Source organism: Condylura cristata, unplaced genomic scaffold (assembly GCF_000260355.1).
Source record: "Condylura cristata isolate star-nosed mole 26May11 unplaced genomic scaffold, ConCri1.0 scaffold00009, whole genome shotgun sequence".
Classification (NCBI taxonomy): Eukaryota; Metazoa; Chordata; class Mammalia; order Eulipotyphla; family Talpidae; genus Condylura; species Condylura cristata.
The window spans coordinates 48021326-48037415 of record NW_004567110.1 but is presented as its reverse complement, the minus strand read 5'-3'; the positions used below and the strand labels follow the sequence as shown (position 1 = coordinate 48037415).

At 34.4% G+C, this 16090-nt stretch overlaps 1 protein-coding gene across 1 annotated transcript in view; it reads right to left on the bottom strand.

Moving 5' to 3' along the window:
• Positions 1–8119: 8119 nt before the first annotated feature.
• Positions 8120–16090, bottom strand: part of CPA6 (carboxypeptidase A6) — a 236904-nt gene continuing 228933 nt past the window's right edge. The window contains exons 9-11 of the mRNA XM_004679817.1: positions 15000–15202; positions 11319–11403; positions 8120–8307 (exon numbers count right to left, since the gene is read on the bottom strand). Coding sequence (XP_004679874.1) covers positions 8120–8307; positions 11319–11403; positions 15000–15202 — 476 coding nt within the window. The remainder of the gene's footprint in view (positions 8308–11318; positions 11404–14999; positions 15203–16090) is intronic.

Sequence of the window (16090 nt, the reverse complement as noted above, 5' to 3'; positions counted from 1 at the left end):
TTTATAATTATTGTTGATGTAGATGTTGAATGGGTTGTTTTCATTTTGTTGAGTTGTATGAGTTTTTCTGTAGATCTTGGATATTAGCTCCTTGTCAGATGTTTGGTATAAGTAATGTTCATTTCTTGAAACTTCACACACATTTTGAGATAGAACTGACATGTAACATTAAATTTGTTGTAGTCATACAGAATGATTCAATGTCTGAAGCATAAAGTGATGTATAAAGTGATCACCACAACTAATCTAGTTAATATGCATGGCCATACATAGTTGCATTTTTTTTCCTGTGGTGAATTATTAGCAAATTTCAAATACACAATAGATTACATTAACTTTAGACACCATGTTGTATATCTCTAGGACATATATTATTTCTGGGAGTTTGTATTTTTTGACTACCTTCAATCATTTTGTCCACCATCCTACCCCTGCTTCTGGCAACCAATATTCTCTTCTTTGTATCCATGGAAAAATGTTAATTATTATGAAAAAGCAATCAAAACCACAGTACTACCTCATACCTGTGAGAATGGCTCATATCAAAAAAATCAGAAGAAACAAACATTGGTGACGATGTAGAGAAAGTAGAGTCAGCATACATTGTTGGTGAGAATGTTGACTAGTTGAGAAACCTTTAGGTTTCTCAAAATATTAAAAATAATCTACCATATGACCCATCAATTTCAAATTAATAAAAATACTCATTTAAAGAAATATATGCACTCATATTTATTGCAGCATTATTTGTAACAGCCAAGTTATGGAAACAGCCTACATACCAAGGACAGGTGAATAATTAGGAGGATGCATATATATATATATACACACACACAATGGAATACTCTTAACTATAAAAATATGTTCTTGTGATTTTATTGAATTTATCTATTCTAGCAGGTATTTTTTTGTGGAATCTTTAGTGTTTTCTATATATGGTATGTCATTTGCAAATAGTGATAGTTTTACTTTTACTAGTTGGTTGCCTTTTTTCTTACCTACACACTCTGGCTATTATACTATTTTGAATAAAAGGCATCAGAGTAGGAATACTTGTATTATTTTTGATTTTTTTTTTTTTTTACTTATTCAAGCATATAAGAACTGGGGTATAGGCCAGAGGTATGGGGGCGGGTGAGAGGATTCACCAGAGACAAAGTGGGGAACAGAACAGGTGAAATGACTGAAATACACTGCTGAGGAGGGCAGTAAGTGAGACAGGTGAGGTCTGTTGTGCCATGTGGATCATCTCCCTGGCAGAGGGATCAAACTCTTGCTGTAGTTGCAGATAGCTTCATAGTACTGAGACTTAACCCCTATGCCACCAGGGACACTCCTGTTCCTGATCTTGAGGAAAAGTTTTCATTGTATGTTAGCTGTGTCTGCATTTCACATGTCATATGTTGTATATGACCTTAATTATGATGCGGTATATTTCTTTAGTACATACTTTGTTAAGAGTTTTTAATTATACTGGATGTTCAATTTTGTCAATTTTTTTTCTGAATTTATTACATTATTGAGCTGATATTTTTTCTCATTTCACTAAAACTGTATATTGATTGATTTGCATCTGTGGAATAAATCCTACTGAATCATGATCCTTTAATGTATTGTTGCACTTGGCTTACATCAGGGGAGTGTGATTCCTTCAGGAATCATTTCTTAGTTTGCTATAGCCTGTAGATTGTATGTATGCAAGTATTACTGGCTTTCAAAATAAATGATTTGGAGGCTTGACTTATGTAGATTCTTAAAGCTTGGGTACTGAATGTGAGATATAACCCCTCTGTCACTCAGTGAGAAGCTTGGGGCTTTAAGTTCCCTTCCAATTGTGGGTTGCAATGTGAGATGAGGTTTGTGGCAAGATTGTGTCACAGCCTCTCTTTCCCACAGTGATGTGGGCTTTGCTTGGTTGTTGGATATGTAGGAATACCTTAGCTAGTTACTGTTTTTTCCATATAAACTGTATATTTGGTGAGTGCATGAGAGGAGTTGAGTTCAGGATCCTTCTGTGTTGTGCTGCTAACCAAATTTTAAGTGTACAATTAGCATGATGTCATACAACAAGTCTCTAAAATTTATTCACCTGGAATAACAAAGGTAACACTTAACAGCAACCTTCACTAAAGAAGTAATTATTATTGGGGAATTCTAATTCATATACCTGTATTCTGCAAAAGATAGTAGGGAGTCACATTTTCTGGGTCCTATCTTGAGAAGGCAGGATTCCTGAGTGATCATATTATTCCTAGACATGGCAAGGATATTTGAATGTGCTACACACAGAGAAACTATAATGTCCAGTGCAAATTTTAATGTCTGTAGTAGCTAGGAACTAAGTGCTTCATACTCAAATAATGTTGTGTTTAAAATTATATGACCTAATAATTTTAGTCTTTTTTGAACATCACAGAAGACATATCTAATCTTTACAATGATTCCCAAAATTCCTTCTTTACTCCTCTTCCCACTATTCTGCAAACTGCAGCTGCCTACAAATTTTGCTCAAAGTTCAAGAGAGCTCTCATTCCTCTAAGGATGCTCTTGTTCCCTTGCTGCTTTCCTTCCCTTTCTTTCCAGTTTCCTATAGCAGACGATCTTATCTGTTGTCAGGAAAATTGCCTTGGTACTTGGAGAGAGGCAGAGGAATGCGGTTATGACAGGCAGAATGAGAATTCTCTCTAACCCCTAAGAGAATAAGATAAAGGCAAGAGGAAAAGAGGGAAAAGTCACTGGTACACTAAAAGTAGGTATTCTGTGATAGGAAGGACATTTTTCGTCATATTTAAGAACTACTTGGATTAATTAACTGGTCCTAACAAAATAGGAAGATTGTTGTAATATCTGTGATTGAGATGTTGATTGTGTTTCTTTTCTATGTGAGGGCAACTTGGTTAAAGATGACATAAGAAACAACAGACACCCAAGTATTTTAAAGGAAAATTGAAGACTAGTATTCACATTTATGAATTTAAAAGGAAAATTAACTTGCTTTCACGTTCACACCAGAGAGTTAATTCTTTTTGGGTAAACTCTACCCAATAAGTTATTTTGATCGTTATCAGTATGTAAGTCTTAGACCTTCCTGGTTATTCGGTGCTGCTTCTTTAGTTAATCCTCCTGTATTTTCATGATAGTCTATGCCAGGCACAGTGACACTTATGTCAAATATTCATTCTTTTATGGAATTCTGACCCAGGCATTAAACCACTAAATTGTCTGCTTACGTTTGCTGCTCTACTAAGTGAAAACCTTACACAACATTTCAGACCGATATTTCTTGTAACAGACAGTTGGACCTAAACACATCTACCAAACACAATTTCTGCTTAGAAGATAGCAATCTCCCTTCAAATATTGAAAATAACTTTAAATTACTGAAGACTTCTACTAGGATAGCAGGAATCTGTACTTCTGCCAAAAATACAACAATTCAATAACTGAACATTAAACTAGTCATTTGTTCATTGCAAATTATTCCAGAATATGTACACTAGACTGCTGGCTCACTTTAATGAAGATCTGGGTGTTCCTTTTACCTTCTAAATTCTACCCAACTAGGGAAGCAATTATTCTTGATTGAGTTTGAATCTTAGAACAGTTTCAGTTTTATGTGGAAGATATCCTCTTTGTTTAGTTCATAACTAAATTATAAATTGAATTGTACTGTAGAGTCTATACATCATGACATCTTGAATTAAAATTTGATGTGTTTCTCTCACTTGCTTGGTTCAGTGATGCAGGATAGGTGCCCTGGGCAGATACCCACAGGGTATCCACTGGGGAAAGAGAAAGTAGTCCTAGAAGTCATAACTACAGAAATCCAGTGGGGTGATCTGTGGTGCATGACAAAGTAGAGTCAGTTTTAAAAGATCTTCAAGTTGTCTTTATTTTCAAGTGAATTACTCAGATCTCTTAGCAGTTACCAGTGCAATGTGTTTTGTGAAATATATATTAAATATTCAGTGTAGCTGTTTTCAGGTTTATTATGTAATATTCTGATTCATGAAAATATTCTATTAAATACATTCACTCATATAATTTGTTTAATCTACAGCATACCTTAATCAAGATGGCATAGAAATCTGATTTAATCAATTAGATTTAATCTAGTGTAATTTAGCTGTTAATATTTTTCATGATGCTTGAGCCTAAAATAATCAGAGTGCTATAGTAATATATGACTCCAACTAATACTAACAAATTTCCTATGTTAAGAAATAATTTTATTATTTAAAAAGAATAATTAAAAAGGAGACTGTAGAGAATAGATCATTCAGCTTCCATTAATGGTTGATTACAAAATCTCATTGGGAATGTTAGAATTTAGGAAATAACTTTTATCTTTGCATTTATTCATCAACATTTAGCCTTATAAACACAAGGTTAAATTTAAGCAAGTTTCATCATTTTTTGATTATATAAACAGTCATGTTAGCATCAATATCTCATGTTTGTTGGATGTTATGGGTTAAGTTTTGCTCTCCCCATTCAAAAAAGGGTCATTGCAGATGTTATTAGCTAAGATGAGGTCATACTGATGTGGGGTAGGCCCCTAATCCAATATAAGTTGGTGTTCTTAAAAGAAGAGTATCATGTGAAGACATGGGTATACAGGAGAAGTCCATGTGAGAGGATGGCATGTTTGAAGTTATGTCCCTGTAAGCCAAGGTATGCTAAAAGTTGCTGAAAATAGAGTGGAGCACAAGGTGAGGGAGGGTTCCTCAATAGATTTCAGAGGGAACATGGCCATATTGACAGAGGCTTTTGGGTTTCTGTCCTCTAGAACTGTGAGATGACAAATTTCTGTTTAAATCATTCAATTTGTGGTACTTTGTTAGGGTAGCCATATGAAACTAAAACACTTAACTAAAACTAAGTTGAGAGCTGCTATTCAATAAAACTGGAATCTAATTACTAATAATTATGTGTTCATGTGTGAAAGTATCTTTCTAAACTATTTTTAAAAATACAGGTGTTATTTTTAGTTTGAAGTTAACTTATACATCCCTAAGCAAATACTGACATAAAGTTAACCCTTTTTGCTCCCACCCCTCCTCACACACACTGCCTAGTGAAGTGTTGTGAATAAAGTCATCCAACATCATATCTTATGCTTTAGTTTTAAAAGAAAAATGAAAATAGCTCATAAATATTAAAATTCTCACAATTTGAGGCAATATATGTACGTATACATATGTACATATGTAATACTGAACGTGAGAGTAATCATTGAAAATAATTTACATTAGGTTCATCAAGGCAGAATTACATCTTGAATCTATATATAGACCATAAAGAAACTATTACAGCTAGTATGTTGATAGACTGCTAATAAAGAATCTGGACACGGACAGCTTGCTGAAAGAGCGGAGACTACATACACCCTCCCACATGGGGAACTTCAGCCATCTTGGGTCCATGCAGCCCAAAAGATTAGCCACTTGTGTGCATCTAGAGGTAACACCTTCCCATCTTTGAGGGCTTTTTAGCTTCTAGCCTCCCTGGTAGTTTTCAAAAGTTTGGTTTTTGACTGTATTACTGGTAGAAATACTAGTATAAAATAAACCCTTATCCTCATCAATTCTGAACATTTACTGCTAGATCATATAAACTGAAATTTAAATTAGCTGTACTATTTCTATAGCAGAACCAAACCTCAACTTGTCTGAGATCCATTCTCACAAATATGTGACCGGACTACAAGAAAAATAAATTAGATTTGTAAAACACACAAAACTAATACTCCCTGGTAGTACACAACATCAAAAAGAGTAGGTGGGAGTTCATTTTAAAAAATTACTTCTCTTCAGATAATGTTTTTCAAATTTAGAAAAAACCAATCTGATGTGACAAATGTCATATTTGAAAAAGCAGTCCCCTATGCCATCATTCCTTTCTGCCAATTTCCTTTTACTATTACGAAAATTCACAATCTTTAAATGATTTTTTCTAGTACTTATTTGTAAATAACATGCATATACTGACACTACTTTTCAGTTTTGAATATTGCCTGTTAACTTTCTATTTAAAAAAATATATTTATTTATAAACACATGCCTTTTGCAGCAACATGGATGGAGCTGGGAAAGGTCATGCTTAATGAAATAAGCCAGAAAGAAAAGGAAAAAATATAAACTCTTATATTATAAAACAAGTATTTATTTATGCATATAGAACTGGGGTACAGGCCAGAGATGCAGGGGCAGTGAGAGGATTCACCAGAGACAGAGTGGGGAGCAGAGCAGGCAGATCAATGAAGTACACTGCTGAGGGGAGCAGCGAGTGGGTCAGGAGAGATCTGCAGTGCCGAGTGGATCACCTCCAGGGCCAGAGACTGAACTCTCATGAGTGGCCACCACCAGCTCGCAGTGCTGCACTCCAAATCCCTGTGCAACCAGGGAGGGCCCTGTTAACTTTCTTTTAAGGAAATAGGGATTTAGCTCCCTGGTACTACCGTCTCACATACATCTATTTCTTCTACTCTGTCTATATCTTAATATTTTGGTTAAATCAATATATAGGGATAACATTTTGTATTTAAAATTATCACATTGCATACTGTGATTATATTTCTTATGAATACTGTTATTGTCAGAGTAATAGTTGCATTTTGTTGGTTAGCTTGGATTCTTGTGCTTTTATAACTAGTCTATTCCCAATATTCCGGTAAAAGCAAAAAATCACTTTTGAATGCGTTTAAATGCTTTGCTTTTTATTTGTGATGGACAATTTTATCTGAAGTCTTAATTTCTCCTCCTATTCCATGTTAGATGTTCAAGTCTTACAATTGTTCTGGGAGTTTTCCCCTTCACCATTGTCTTGATAACACTCCACCCACAACGTCTTTCTATTTTCCTGAGTCTTGTGTCCTTCTCTTAATCTTCTCTCTCACTTGGTAGAACATCAACTTCAGGAATTTCCTAAGAAATGTAAATTAATTAGGACCTTACTGTTATGAAATTTGTCTATAGTCTACCCTTACATTTCATTCCGAGTTTTCCTGGGTGTAGATTTTTAAGATAGAATTTCTCCTGAAAAGTTACTCCTTTGTCTGTGATTATTTTTTTCCTTTTCTTTTGGCATGTCTTATCCTGGACTTCAGCATGCATCTTGGCTGGACAAATCCTGAAAGGTTTTTATTTGCTTCTATCAAATTTTTAGAGTGTATAACCACTCTAGGGTTAACCTGAATTAAATTCTTGGCTAGAGTTTTATCAGCCTATTTAGGTAGTTTGAATTTGGGCTGCAAACCTGTATAAGCGCTGACTTTGTTTCCAAATTCTCATTGGCTGTTGCGTCCTCTCTACTCTTGCTCAAAATGAAATAGTCAACTTTCATTGTGATCTTTTAGAAGGAGGATGGGGATTTAACTTGTAATTGGCCCTTACACAGAAGGGGTAGCCCTTGGAGTCCTAGAATTCTAGTAGACCTGCTGTCATAACTTTCCACCTTGGAGTAACCTTTGGCTTGCTCTCTGGTCTCAATCCCTAAACTGTAAAAATCAAATCTACACTTGTGGTGCAGACAAATGCTCTCAAGATAAATACATCAATTATATTCAACCTTAGTTAGGATGAAGTTTTTAACAGTGTCACTTCAATTCATGTATACTGCTTTTTAAAAAGTGGTATTCTTAATCTAAATGTGTACTGCTTTATCCTGCTATATGCTTATAGGTATATGGTGTACTAATGTCAGCAGATGAAGATACATATAATCCAAGATCTTAATAAGTTGTATATTATCTTAAGAAATATTGTTCCTTTCATTTCAAATGGGAAACAAGTGATTATACATCATTAATAGCTTAGATTTTTAAGTGAGAATTTATTGAAGTGAAACGCTCAACATTTGCACAGTTCTTGAGACAAAAATATTTAAAAAATACCTTAACCAAGTAAGACTCAAGGTTATAAAAAGGATGTTTTCCCTTAAAACAAACTCAATTATATTCTAATTTTATAACCATATTTTATTGACATGGCAAGTTGAATTGCATGAGAGGTCTCTTTAATGTCCAATTAAACAGTTGCTCTTCTCTTTAAATGCAGTTTCCACCCACAGCCAAGTTGTCCTTGCTTAGAGTTATCTCTCTGTTGACCCTTGGACCAAGTCAGGGACACTTCTTCAGCAGATGTATTGTGATATTCTTCACAGCTAGCATGGTCTCTATACAGGTGGGTTTGATGAGCCCCTCTGGGAGTAAAAATCCAAAATGTCCCGTGTCTCGAAGCTCAAAAGCAAATGTGTAGGGTATTCCATTTTTGTAGGCCCAATCCATTGAGCTACCAGAGCTCACATCTAAAAGTTAAAGAAAAAAACTAGCCTCATTATGGAGTATATGTCATTTTCAAAATGTACATGTAGTACTTGCTAATTAAGTTCTCCTAAATCCTTCCAACTAAATGCCCCTTCAAAAAGATTTATTGTTAGTCTCTTTGCATTAACTCATGGAACTTATAAATCATACCTGCTGTCATTTTTGAGGATCTAGTCTAAGCATTAATGCTTTTATAGCATTGTGACCTTGAAGTTTCTCAGCTTCAATTCAAATAACATATATATCTAACCTTTCTTTATTAACCCATAACCAAATCCACACCATGAATTCCTCACATCACTTTGCCTCTTTTAAGGTTTAGAATATTGAAATACTCTTCCCATGAATCTCTTATTTTTGTATAATTTCCTTATATTTAATGCCTAATGCAGTTGTTCTTTAGTCACTAGTTCCCAGATTACACCCAGCCTTAATACTTTCATTTGATCCTTTAGATAGTCATGGTTAATTACTTCACAAATTTCTTATCAGGGCATTTAAGACCTTTAAAATGCCCTGTCCAATACTTTTCCTGCCTTTGTTTTGTTTATTCTCAATTCCTGGTCTTTTTTTTTGTTTGTTTGTTTTTAAATCATCACACTTGGTGAGGAAACTAGAGAAAATCTTTACTGTAAATTCAAGCTATTTAGTCTTTCTCTGCTCCCAAAGCAGCTCTAGAGCTTCACTTACTAGATCTAAATCCATTCTCTTCCAGTCTTATGCCTTATTTTACACTGTTCACATAATCTCAGATTATTAGTATATTATCTCCTCTGCTAATAACACAACCCTCTGACTTTTCTTTTAGTTAATAGGAAGAAATATTTCTTATCTTATATGTGTTCTCTTTGATACCATTTGTTACTGTTTTTTCTGGTGGTGAAAAGTTCTCTTCTTCAGGACCTTGTTTCATTAATTAACTCCACCTTCTCTTGCAACTGCATTAACTAAAATGTTCAAAGAATTGCTTTCCTATTGCACTTCCTTCTCATGATCCTGCTATGTCCCATCCTCTTTGCTTCAGATTTCAAAAAAGAATCTTATATATTGCCTCTATATCCTTGCTACTTTCAATCTGGTTATTAGCTCTACCTGTCTATTAAATCTTTGTTTATAAAGGTCACCAGTGACCTCAACCTCCTCTTTTTCTATTTGTACTTTCTGCCCCTCAGATCCCACTTCCAGCCTCTTAAAAACATTTAACCGAACAGACAATCCATTTTGTTAACTCTTTCCTTTTACTCCCATGACCTCTCACACTCTAACTTTTGAGCACAGAGTTGAAAATGTGGGCATTAGAGGGAGATTGTGCACTCTTTGGGGCTATATCTCATCCCTCTATCTGTTGCAATTTCTCTGTGCCTTAGTTTCTTTACATTATTTTGCTTCAGAGTGACTGTTAGTTTTTGGTATGGTTTTAATAATTACTTAATGAATAAATATTTAATAGGAGAATCTTTATGCTTTTTTCCTTGAAATTTATGTGATGCAGCTTGAGCTAACACTATTGATTGCTATTTTAAAATTATTCAGCACATTTTCATCTACTTAAATAATATACTTTTCCTGCATTTTTACCAGGATAACTAAGAGATAGTATTATTATGTGAGGATGACAAGCAAGCCACTGTCTTTCTTAAGCTACCCTTGCTTCAATGGAGGACAGAATGTAGGCGGTAGCTTCATTATCCCTCTGGGTTAAAGTACTCTGGGACTACAAATAGTTGTCATAGTAGCAGAGTTAAGGACAGTATGCACTAAGTTCCACCATGGTGATATGACAATCTCATTTCTATGATGATTGATTGTATGGTAAATATACTACTATGTGCCTTAATGTTAAACTGAAAGGTAAACTGTAAGATTCTAAAAAGTTAATGTCTTAAAAGTGTTAAAATATATTATGTTGGTAATTGTTAAGATTTTTAAACAGTCTTCTCCTTTAAACATACTCTATTTCTCCTAGCTCTCTTTTCAGAACTGAAAGACAGTTCTAAAAAGTTCAGCATGGTAGAAATGATTATGATCTTTGAAAGCAATGTTGATACATATAACCATCTCACTATCTGGATAAACTTATTTGATAAACAGTTCTAATTGAAAACTCTTCTTCTGAAGGGTGAAGAAAGTGTTTAAGAATATAGTAATTAGTAAATGCTGAAAAAGTATAATTGAATATATATACATAACATGTATATATGTGTATGTGTATATATATATACATATATATATATATACACACACACACCTTGATAAGCATACATAGACATTCAGATACTTAAAATTTCTTACTAGATTTTCCAACCGTACAGAAATAGAAAGGTTATCAGAAATCTAGTCCAATTGTTCAATTGTTATGGAAGCTGAATCCTAGCATTAATATCTTGGTCAGGATTAGAGGCAGAACTGAGTAGAGTCAGTTCTTAGGGCTAGAGTTCATGACTGGTGATTTGTATGTGTGTGTGTGTGGGGAGGTGTTCAAATTCTTTCATATACCTAGTTGCCTAACTTCATTTCCCATTATGTAAAATATTTTAATCCTCTTTTTAGGGAAAATTCAGCTGAAAGTGTTATGAAATCGTGTTTCTTACACAAGAATGGTGGAGGAAAGGAATAAAAGGGAAGCTCTTTTAGGGCTGAAACATTACTTCATTATCTTCTCAAGGCCCATTTCCACCCTCATGGTAGTTACAATTGCTCAAGTTGCCCATTTTGGTGCTTTCTGCTGTCATAAGCTCTCAATTCAATTTTGTAGTGATTACTATGTGCTGAGAATATTCTCTGCTTACAATTTATTTAAATTGGTACAGTGATTTCTGTCAGGCAGTATGGAACTATTTAGATATAAAAGCCCTCCATCTTCCTTGCCTAATTTAGTAGTCAAAAATTTCACTTATGAGGAAACACACTTTATCTTTTTAAAGGGGAAGTCATTATACAAGATATTGGTTCAAGAGATGATTTCATAACATAACATACACAGGAAACTTACATAACGTGCTAGAGGCAGGTCCATATCTGTACCGTACCCCATATACTGACCGAAGTGCATTCACAGCTTTATAAGCTGCAGTTTCCTGTGAAGGAAAATGGGAAAACAGCATCACTTATATTGTTGCACTGAAACTTTCAGAAACATCAGCATGTTGTTTGGTTCTTACTAGTCATCAATTAAAAGACAGGCGCATTGGTTAATAACTATATTTAATAGTTCTATTACTCTTATATCACATGCTGCATTTCATTGCATTGTATAATATATTTCACTGGAATGAACATCAAAACAAACCAGTGATAAGTGATATTTCCATTTTATAGATGAGAAAAGAGAGGCTCAATCAATTTAAATGGGGTTATAGCAGGAATGGTTGAGTTGGAATAAGTACACATATCTTCTAGTGCTGATTTAGCATTCCGATTTTGCCATGGGATACTGCTGAGACCATTGGAATAGCTGTTAAAATCTTAGAACATTCTCCATAAAAAATACCTCATTATGGTGTTTGTGTTCCTTTTCTGTTGGCTCCTAGGAGGAGCCATATGAGGTATTTTTTTTATGGAGAATGTTCTAAGATTTTAACTGAATTAAAGCATTCTACACTTTAGTTTAGACAAGCTAGGGACCATGTCAGTATTATTCATAGCAACATGCCCAGAATTTGTCAATGTGGCTATATATAATAGATGTTTAATCACTATTTCTTGCATGAATGTTCAATAAACATATCTGTGAGAGCATCAAGATAATCTTACTGATCTGTAAGTACATAATCAATGGATATGTGAAAGATAATTAAAATACATTTGGATCAATTAAGAAAGACTAATTCTGTAAGAATGACTTCTCATTGTATGTGTTCAAGCACTGGAAACAAGGGCAACAATTTGAGAGTGCTTCATGACTTCTGAGGTTACATATGCCTCTGACAGTTCTCAGCAAGGTACTGTTAAGATACAGAGATTATGAGGTAGAGCTCTTCCTTCTACTGATGCCAAAAATTAGGAAAAAACACTCAACACAATCAAAATAGGTGAATATTCTAACATAGACTACAGTGATAGTGAGTACCATTGAAAACATTTAAAATAAAAATACTATTTCATCTAGGAGCTATGGAAGTGGATTGTATGACAATGGAGAGGAAAAAACGTATTTTGAAACCAGCATACAAGTCTCCCATTTCAATTTGCCTATGAATAATTTAATATGTCAGCTAAAGCACTCTGAGCAACATGGTGCTATGTGTTGTTTGAGCTTAAGTTAGCTGTCCTCACTGACCTCAGGATACACAATGCAGTAGCTGCAGCTACTGCAAGTGCCACACTTTGTGGATATTCAGAGACCAGTTTCCAGAACCTGGCAGATTATTTATTATTGACATCACTGATGATGACATTCTTCTCCCAGGAGCCAACAGAAAAGGAACACAAACACCATAATGAGGTGGTTTTTTTTTTTTTTTTAATGGAGAATGTTCTAAGATTTTAACAGCTATTCCAATGGTCTCAGCAGTATCCCATGGCAAGGGCACATAGTTCTACATTTAGAAGATTACTACATTCTGCTAGTGAGGAGAACTGAACATTTATTCAGATTGGGGGAAAATCTAACAAAAGAGATAACTATCCTGTCTGCAAAAACTTTAAATTCACTGCACTTATGCCTCTTAGGTGCAGGTCCATAAAAAGTAGAGACACATCCTCTTTGATAAACACAATTTTTTAGAGTGGCATGGCTAGACACCTGTTTGAGAGAGGTGACACAATCCTTCTTTTCTCCATTGCTTTCTTTTTCCCAAATTGTCCAAAAGACCCAGGCCTCACTTATTGAACTTTATCTAATCTAAGAAAGGAGTATATTTTCTTTATTTAAATATTTCAATACTTAAAGTAGCTTAATACCTAAAAATGTTATCAGAAACACAGACTCCTAGATGTTGATAAAATATTTTTGAACAATTTAACAGAATTTAAATTCAAAGATTACCTAGTTCCTCAGAAGTGTAATCTTGGTTTTAGTGAGTTAACTTATGCTTAACCTACTACAAGATTTATCAAGAGTGGCACTACCGACAGTTTGGGCTGAATAATTTTTTGCTATGGGAACTGTCCTGTGCATTGTGGAACATTGCACCCTTGACCTCTATCCACTGCCAATAGCATCTCCTTCCCCTATGGCGAAAATCCAACGTATCCCCAGACATTGTCAAATGTCCTTTGGTAGACGGGCTTATTCATGATTGTGAGGCACTGAATTACTTCTATTCCACATTCTTCAATCCAAGATAAAAGGAAAAGAGGCTTAATTCTGGGTGGCTAGATAAATTCAAAATATAGAAAACATTTTTCATGTAATACTTTTAATATATTTCATACTCCATATCTTCTGTTGTGAGAATATAAATAGACACTATGCTTAACTTAGAAAGAGAAAATGGAGCTGTTTTCCCTCTTTCAAGTAACATTTGTCTATACAGATATGTAGATATGTGATATAATGTGGTTAGGGCATTAGGTCAACAAAAGACAAAAAACAAAAACAAAAAAAACCCAAAACCCTTTTGACCTACAGAGTACCAAAGAAATGGCCTATCAAATATAATTATAACTTTTATAATATTTCCCAAGAGAATTTGCTCAAAATTGCTACTTGAAATCCTCTTGGACTAGAATATAAGCCTTCCAGGCTTCCTTCAGACATGCCCATTGTTCCCCATTTCTGCCTATTCTTGGACATCTAGATCAGGAATTCCTGTGACCCAAAACAACTGGTGCAGGTCTTGAACTCAAGGTGTAGGGAGAAAGAGGAGGCCTCTCTTTTTTAAAACCTTTTAAATTCAAGTACAATGTACATCCAGAAGACTAGATAAATTTAGTTTATAGCTCAATGAATGATCATAGATTGCATATAACATGTAATAACCACCCAGGTCAAGAAATAGAACATTAACAGCAACCCAGAAGTCAGTGCCTCTGTCCAGTTGCTTCTTCTCACTCTTCTCTACTTTGAACACTTTATATTAGTTTGGCCTATTGTTCAATTTCATAGCTCTTAGGTTTTGTAGGTTTTGAAATAGACCCACTTTATGAGGAACTATGTCCCATAGGTTCTGAGATGAAGAGAAGGAACTCTTTTTTTCTCCACTTTCAAGTAATCTTGTACATTAAAGGTGGTTTGCTGTTAGCAGATAACTTGGCAGTTTTATAACCAGAGACTTAGTACCAGTAAGTAAACAGTATCTCAAAATTAAACTTGCTTTTAATTAATTAGAATCAGAGAATAATTTATGAACAATTATTTACCCAATAAAGTTAATTACTATTTTTCATTTGTACTGACTGGAGCAGTAATACTAATTTATCCTGACATTTTCAGTATAACTTGGGATAAGAATGTAAATAGTTTTGAAATTGTTGAATGAGAAGCAATATAAGCACAAAGGTTGAGAGAAACAGTGCTGGTGCCGGATTTGGGACTAAGTCCTGACTGTGATACACTAATTTCTTAATTTCTCTGTTTGTTTACCTTTAAACTAGAGAAAATAAGTCACTACAAATGGTTATGAAAAAGTTAATGTATATAAAACACTTATTTGAACAGTGTTTGCTTATCATTACTCGTTAGGATAATCTTATCAAAGCCTGACACAGACGTACATGATCAAACACTTACCACACAACTAAAATTGGGGATTGTGGCATATTTGTAAGAATAGGGGTACAGCAACATCTGAGCATAGGCGTGAAAGGAGAGGTAAGCCTTAATGTGCTTCCTGTGTTTTCGAAGGAAGTTAGCTACAGCTTTCACTTCCGGCTCAGATTCTGGAAAAGGTCCACAGTAGGTATCATCACAAGGGTGCATGGAAGCTCCTTCATCTGCAAGTTAGAAAAGAAAGTGGGGTGGGAAAGTGGCAGGCAAGAAGCAAGAAATATAAAGCACTGGTAAACTGATGTTTCTTTTATTTTTAGAAACATATGCTTTTATTAGGTAATTCATCTAACTTCTCATTTATGGAAATCAGTACTGAAAAATTCAAGTGGTTCAAACATCCATGCACAGTAGGAGGGTGGTCTAATAGGAAGTAGTTATTGATAGTTTAACAGATCCCACAGAAACCACTTTAAAGGGACAATTCTATCAGCTAGAGAACTAATTCTGTATGAGCCCACAGTGTAGGTTAAGTTCCCCTATTTAGATTCTACAATAGCTGCATTTTTCCTTCCTTCATAATTAGTGTTAAATATTTATTGACTTAACATTAAGTTAATATTTACATTGTCCGGAGTTTTTGGGGAAAACAACATAGAAAAAAAATCACTGTTATATAGAACCTATGTTCATACTGGGTTCTTTGTTAGACTCTACTGCGCTGTGAAGTCAGGAGATATGTCTGTCTTGCTGATCATTTGGAAGCTAGGACAGTAGTATGGCAAATGCTCAATAAGTATTTGTTGAATAAATGAATATCAGATCAAAAGAGAAGGCTAGACATCTGCAAATAGTGTCTGGAAAGATACAAATATTGATAGATCAAAAACATGGAGGTAGACCTGAAATAATTCCACAGGACATATCAAACCAATTTCTATTATATTTTTAGATCAGTAATATCCATATTGGTTTTCTAAAACCCAAGGGGTCTCTCATTATTTAGGAGGTCAGTTAATACAATTTTTAAGAAATTTAGTTATGTCCTGAAAACCACATTTTAGTAGTATTTAAATTAAAAAGTTATTTACGTCTATAAAGGGGAGGGAGGAAAA